Source organism: Nematostella vectensis, chromosome 15 (assembly GCF_932526225.1).
Source record: "Nematostella vectensis chromosome 15, jaNemVect1.1, whole genome shotgun sequence".
NCBI classification, from domain to species: Eukaryota; Metazoa; Cnidaria; class Anthozoa; order Actiniaria; family Edwardsiidae; genus Nematostella; species Nematostella vectensis.
The window spans coordinates 948,633-955,968 of NC_064048.1; the positions used below are offsets into that span (position 1 = coordinate 948,633).

A 7,336-nucleotide genomic window follows, 5' to 3' on the forward strand; every position below is an offset into this window, starting at 1 on the left:
CTCGAAGAAACTTCCAAAAGACACTTGCTTTTGCAATTTTGAAATACTTTTCGCGTTTCCCGTTTAAAATCATCGGAGATTGTTACGTAACTGACCGGAAGTAAACTGGTGCGTAGAAATCGTTACTGACATGCACAATAAGAGGAAGTAATAAATATTTAAATGTTTTGATTTTATTTTAGTTGTTTTTTTTATGCAATTGTGTCTGATAGTAGAACTTTAAATCACAACTCTGTTAGTTATGCGTGCGTTTATATGCTCCAGTCTTGATTAAGCACGGCCGTGGTTTAGTGGTGGTGGTGATGGCGGTGATGGTGTTTCTTTTCGATGTCGTGTGCCTTGGTCTCCTCTGGAGCAGGCGAGGCGACAGCTTCCCTGATACAGGCTTTGCGTCCAAAGAACCTACGACAGAAATTACATGAATGATACAGGTTAGGCAGCAGTCCACTTGGCAGCCGTCCCCTAGGCAACCGTCGTACGGACCTTCACAGCTATCGCATCGGCGGAAGGTAGCGTCAAATAAACAAAGCCGAAAACACATCTTATTTCAACTTCCTTTTTAGGGTATACTGTATACGCATTTTCCCTTGCGTAAAAGTGCGAACGAGGTATTATCTTAATTGTATATGCTCACAACACCCCTTTGTAAGGTGGTATCCTATTTTATACGTACTTAACAGCCTTGTGTAAGGTGGTATCCTATTGTATACGTACCCGACACCCTTGTGTAAGGTGATATCCTATTATATACGTACCCGACAGCCTTGTGTAAGGTGGTATCTTTTGTATACGTACCCGACACCCTTGTGTAAGGTGATATCCTATTATATACGTACCCGACACCCTTGTGTAAGGTGATATCCTATTGTATACGTACCCAACAGACTTGTGTAGTGATATCCTATTGTATACGTACCCGACACCCTTGTGTAAGGTGGTATCCTATTGTATATGTACCTGACACCCTTTTGTAAGGTGGTATCCTATTGTATACGTACCCGACACCCTTGTGTAAGGTGGTATCCTATTGTATATGTACCTGACACCCTTTTGTAAGGTGGTATCCTATTGTATACGTACTCAACACCCTTATGTAAGGTCGTCACCTATTGTATACGTACCCGACACCCTTGTGTAAGGTGATATCCTATTATATACGTACTCGACAGCCTTGTGTAAGGTGATATCCTATTACATACGTACCCGACACCCTTGTGTAGTGATATCCTATTATATACGTACCCGACACCCTTGTGTAAGGTGGTATCCTATTATATACGTACCCGACACCCTTGTGTAGTGATATCCTATTATATACGTACCCGACACCCTTTTGTAAGGTGGTATCCTATTATATACGTACCCGACAGCCTTGTGTAAGGTGGTATCTTTTGTATACGTACCCGACACCCTTGTGTAAGGTGGTATCCTATTATATACGTACCCCACACCCTTGTGTAAGGTGATATCCTATTGTATACGTACCCAACAGACTTGTGTAGAGATATCCTATTGTATACGTACCCGACAGCCTTGTGTAAGGTGGTATCCTATTGTATACGTACCCGACACCCTTGTGTAAGGTGGTATCCTATTATATACGTACCCCACACCCTTGTGTAAGGTGGTATCCTATTATATACGTACCCGACAGACTTGTGTAGAGATATCCTATTGTATACGTACCCGACACCTTGTGTAGTGATATCCTATTGTATACGTACCCGATACCCTTGTGTAGTGATATCCTATTACGTACCCGACACCCTTGTGTAGTGATAATATCCTATTATATAGGTACGCGACAGACTTGTGTAGTGATATCCTATTGTATACGTACCCGACACCCTTGTGTAGTGATATCCTATTATATACGATACCCGACAGACTTGTGTAGTGATATCCTATTGTATACGTACCCGACATCTTGTGTAGTGATATCCTATTGTATACGTACCCGACACCCTTGTGTAAGGTGGTATCCTATTGTATATGTACCCGACACCCTTTTGTAAGGTGGTATCCTATTGTATACGTACCCAACAGCCTTGTGTAGTGATATCCTATTGTATACGTACCCGACACCCTTGTGTAAGGTGGTATCCTATTGTATACGTACCCGACACCCTTGTGTAAGGTGGTATCCTATTGTATACGTACCCGACACCCTTGTGTAAGGTGGTATCCTATTGTATACGTACCCGACAGCCTTGCAGACGAGATCCTTGCGGCATCGGCTGCTCAGTTCGTCGTCTTGCTGAAACACGTCGAAGATTCCGAACCTTCCACATGTTGCGCCCTCACTCAGTTTGGGACTGCAGACCTACTCAGCAAAGAAAATTCCCTTATGAGGTACATGTAACAGGCACGTAAAGGGGGCAGTGCGTAGGGTGAGTCTCTCCTCTCCCCCCCCCCCCCCCCCCCCCCTACCCGCCAGGAAGTGGGTCATTCCCAATTGAAGGATCGTCCAATTTAAAATACTTCCAATTAATACCTATGACTCCGAACCTCCTACCCTTTGGCAAATCCTGCGTTAAGAGGGGAATAAGCAGTGTGTAAAGTCGCTCTTTAACTGCGCAGATGGAACAGATCACATTCATTAAATTCGCACGTTTTACCTTAGCGAATCTGCTGATGTCTGGCTGCTTAAAACAGCCGAGCTCTTCATCGGCAGATGCCCCGTGACACTCGGAATCCTGGTCGCAAAAGGTACCTAAGACAAGGGAGAGTATTGTGAGTACCAGACAAGGTGTAGTGAGTACCAGACAAGGTGTAGTGAGTACCAGACAAGGTGTAGTGAGCACCAGACAAGGTGTAGTGAGTACCAGACAAGGTGACGTAAGTACCAGACAAGGTGTAGTGAGTACCAGACAAGGTGTAGTGAGTACCAGACAAGGTTAGTGAGTACCAGACAAGGTGACGTAAGTACCAGACAAGGTGTAGTGAGTACCAGACAAGGTGTAGTGAGCACCAGACAAGGTGTAGTGAGTACCAGACAAGGTGACGTAAGTACCAGACAAGGTGTAGTGAGTACCAGACAAGGTGTAGTGAGTACTAGACAAGGTGTAGTGAGTACCAGACAAGGTGAAGTGAGTACCAGACAAGGTGTAGTGAGTACCAGACAAGGTGTAGTGAGCACCAGACAAGGTGTAGTGAGTACCAGACAAGGTGTAGTGAGTACCAGACAAGGTGTAGTGAGTACCAGACAAGGTGTGGTGAGTACCATACAAGGTGTAGTGAGTACCAGACAAGGTGTAGTGAGCACCAGACAAGGTGTAGTGAGTACCAGGCAAGGTGTAGTGAGTACCAGACAAGGTGTAGTGAGTACCAGACAAGGTGTAGTGAGCACCAGACAAGATGACGTAAGTACCAGACAAGGTGTAGTGAGTACCAGACAAGGTGTAGTGAGCACCAGACAAGGTGTAGTGAGTACCAGACAAGGTGACGTAAGTACCAGACAAGGTGTAGTGAGTACCAGACAAGGTGTAGTGAGTACCAGACAAGGTGTAGTGAGTACCAGACAAGGTGTAGTGAGTACCAGACAAGGTGTGGTGAGTACCAGACAAGGTGTAGTGAGTACCAGACAAGGTGTGGTGAGTACCAGATAAGGTGTGGTGAGTACCAGACAAGGTGTAGTGAGTACCAGACAAGGTGTGGTGAGTACCAGACAAGGTGTAGTGAGTACCAGACAAGGTGTAGTGAGTACCAGACAAGGTGTAGTGAGTACCAGACAAGGTGTAGTGAGTACCAGACAAGGTGTAGTGAGTACCAGACAAGGTGTAGTGAGCACCAGACAAGGTGTAGTGAGCACCAGACAAGGTGTAGTGAGTACCAGACAAGGTGTAGTGAGTACCAGACAAGGTGTAGTGAGTACCAGACAAGGTGTAGTGAGTACCAGACAAGGTGTAGTGAGTACCAGACAAGGTGACGTAAGTACCAGACAAGGTGTAGTGAGTACCAGACAAGGTGTAGTGAGTACCAGACAAGGTGACGTAAGTACCAGACAAGGTGTAGTGAGCACCAGACAAGGTGCAGTGAGTACCAGACAAGGTGTAGTGAGCACCAGACAAGGTGTAGTGAGTACCAGACAAGGTGTAGTGAGCACCAGACAAGGTGTAGTGAGTACCAGACAAGGTGTAGTGAGCACCAGACAAGGTGTAGTGAGTACCAGACAAGGTGTAGTGAGTACCAGACAAGGTGTAGTGAGTACCAGACAAGGTGTAGTGAGTACCAGACAAGGTGTAGTGAGCACCAGACAAAGTGTAGTGAGTACCAGACAAGGTGTAGTGAGTACCAGACAAGGTGTAGTGAGTACCAGGCAAGGTGTAGTGAGTACCAGACAAGGTGACGTCAGTACCAGACAAGGTGTAGTGAGTACCAGACAAGGTGTAGTGAGTACCAGACAAGGTGTAGTGAGTACCAGACAAGGTGTAGTGAGTACCAGACAAGGTGTAGTGAGTACCAGACAAGGTGTAGTGAGTACCAGGCAAGGTGTTGTGAGTACCAGACAAGTAGTAGTGAGTACCAGACAAGGTGTAGTGAGTACCAGACGAGGTCACTCATCTTCCCTCATCCCCTAATGGTATGCGTCACACATCCTTTCCCCTCTCCGAGCCCCTCATAACTTTTAAATTGACCTACCTGCACTACCCTCGCCGTCAGCATTCCGGACGCATCTTCCCCAGGTACACAGATAGTTGCTCTTGCATTGATCCTTTTGTGTGCATGGTTCGCCTGGAATAACTTTTTTTTTGCAAACACCGAAAAATGCATCGCAGTACATTTCCTCTGGGCCAGTAGGGCATGGCTTTTTAGGGGAACAATCCTGCAAATGGACGTTATACATTATTGAATTAGATAGTATACATTATGCTTCCATCACTAAGACGAAAAGTAATGTCTGATGAGCATAAGCTTAATACGCAGAGCTGTTGCAGGCCTCACAATATTTGGGAAAGGTCACTATAAAGAAACATTGAGAAAATAATGGGCACAAAGCGACGCCCCTACTGGTCATTCCCTTATCATTTTTAACATATTGGGGGAGTGGAGGGCGTGGAACGTGCCACCAGTGCCTCCCCCTGCACATTTAGTCCGTCAGCCTTTATACCACATGGACTGTCTGGGAGACGCATTATACGTCTCTAGAATATAAACGGCCAATCTCTAATGGGTAATCCCAGAAAATATCCATACCCCCCTATTCAGGGGGTCAGAGGTATGACCCCCACCCCTCTGGATTTTCCAACCCCCTTTAAAAAAAATAAATACAATAACTGTTAAGGAAAAAGGACATTTTACCCCCCCCCCCCCCCCCTCTTCTCTGGAAACGCCTGGTCGTTTGAACCCCAACCCCCAGAATTTCACATAGTTTTCCGTGGTATGTACTCTTATACACCACGATATTCATCATCTTATGATCAAAACATCGTGGAGTCACGAGGCGCGTAGCGAATTTACTTTGATCCCAACATTTGATAATGAGGTGACGATTTTCGTGGTGTATAAGAGTACATACCACGTAAATTATGGGAAATTTGTTAAATGGATGTCAAAATTACGCTTGGGAGGACAGGCTGGTAAAGTGGGGTATATCACGTTTCACGGGCTGAGCAAAATGGCTTTTTCAATGGTTAACTCACGTTCCACGGAAGTCGAAATGGACTATTTCACGTTTCTTATAGGGTGAAAAATGGAAAAATTGTGTTTCACGAAGATACCCTTTTTTCCACCCTGAACAGGTTTGAATCGGAAAATAGAGAATATCGTTGTATCCAATATCGTAAGATCGAGGTAATTTCTTATGTATTTAACTGCATTTTCGCCGGGAGAAAGGAACGCTATCGTAAAATACGAGGTTATCGTAAAATCCAGGTTCCACTGTAGTGTTTGTACGGGTGTGCTGTCATGCACGGTCGCCCGTGTTCGCCAGTCTGTGTCTGAAGAATCGCTACCGCTAATATGGTTTGCCATGAATTTGGAGCCGATAACAAGATTAACATTCCATATTTCCATAGTTTGAATGACGGAAACCAAAAAGGCGGTTAGCATTGAGAAATTGTTGACGAAAGTCCACAGAACATTGACAATCGCAATAACAAATATTCTCTTTGTGAACCCTATTTCTTCCGCCCGTACTTTCCCGGGGGCCGGTACCTGTTGGAACGATAAGTTTACGTTCATTGCCAAGATCTCGTAATATTTATTGAAATCTCGGAGCCGCGTATTTTTCTTCAGACCTTTTTCAGAGTCTCGAATTTTTCCTCGCGCTATTTTCTGTAGTAAGGTTTTTCCTCCAGTTATAACATCTCGATCTCTGTCAGTGAGACTAATTCATCTCGATTTCCAAAATCAAAAAAAGAAAGAAAGATGGAGATCTCGTATTTTGTATTTCTTGATCCCGGATTCCAAAAATAGAAAAAAATTTAATCTCATTAAATAGCATTTTAGTATTCGCCACCGTGGTAACGTAACAGCGAGCTATCATTGAGATGAAGATGAAGAAGCTTGGGAAAATGGGCAAAGTTAAATACCAGAATCATAGGGAAAAAAGAATACTCCTTACAAAAAGAACACTCTACAAATTAATATTCCTAGTTTGCGAAAACTTTACCTGCAGCTTGACATTCTCGCTGTCATTGTCTTGCATCCCAGCCATGCCAGACCCGAACGGACTGAAAATGAATTGGGTCGACGTGATTTTCGGCAGGGTAACATTTCCCGTTGAATTCTTATTATCCAAAGTGGTAATTGATTTGATGACCTTCTCGTAAACCTGTGGGTTCGATTTGTTTTTCTCGTTCACGGTCTCTGTTGTCACCGTATATGTTTTGAACGGGCCGTGAGTCGAGTTAGACGTCTTCGTCTTTGTTTTTAGGTTTGGCATCTTTTCGTCATCGAATTTCCCGTCTAGTGCCATTTTCTTCTTTAGTTCCTTGGCTCGACTTGCGATGTTAGCCCCCATGAATGGAAATCCTCCGAAGAATGGAAGTCGAATAGCGAAAGCCGGCACACGGAATCCAACATGGACCGGCTTATCTGTGTCCGCTGTAGCGGGGGTCTTGTCGGGTTTTTCAGTTTTAACGTGTTTTGCTTCAGAGAAAAGCAAAGTCGCTGCGATTACAAATAAAAATACGGCTCCCTTCATTTTATCAGTGCCAATTTCACTGCAGTGTTAACGGTTGTTCTTTTGTTCTTTCAAGCAAAACAAGCGTAGGTTTTATTTATGCGATTTACCTACAGGTGGGATTTTACTTATTTAAGAAGGAACTGTGTTAAATTACCGTAAATAAATTTTGCAACATCAGCATCAACTACCGTCGAAACACGTGGCAAG

The 7,336-nt window shown here is 44.4% G+C and overlaps 1 protein-coding gene across 1 annotated transcript; it reads right to left on the reverse strand.

The window, feature by feature from the left end:
* Positions 1–153: 153 nt before the first annotated feature.
* On the reverse strand, positions 154–7,235 carry LOC116618849. The gene is made up of 5 exons (XM_032382976.2): positions 6,614–7,235; positions 4,642–4,825; positions 2,619–2,713; positions 2,202–2,323; positions 154–402 (listed from the first exon to the last, which is right to left on the reverse strand). Exons 1-5 carry the CDS (start codon positions 7,145–7,147, stop codon positions 288–290), a joined length of 1,050 nt encoding a protein of 349 aa, XP_032238867.2. The 5' UTR covers positions 7,148–7,235; the 3' UTR covers positions 154–287.
* Positions 7,236–7,336: the final 101 nt, after the last annotated feature.

What these genes read in the sequence shown, in the direction of transcription:
- LOC116618849 (XM_032382976.2), bottom strand. Translation starts at nt 7,147, where the DNA reads ATGAAGGGAGCCGTATTTTTATTTGTAATCGCAGCGACTTTGCTTTTC. An exon ending in TGACGGCGAGGGTAGTGCAG is followed by an intron (nt 2,714 to 4,641) that starts GTAGGTCAATTT and finishes CCCTTGTCTTAG; the next exon opens with GTACCTTTTGCGACCAGGAT. An exon ending in CTCGTCTGCAAGGCTGTCGG is followed by an intron (nt 403 to 2,201) that starts GTACGTATACAA and finishes TTTCTGTCGTAG; the next exon opens with GTTCTTTGGACGCAAAGCCT.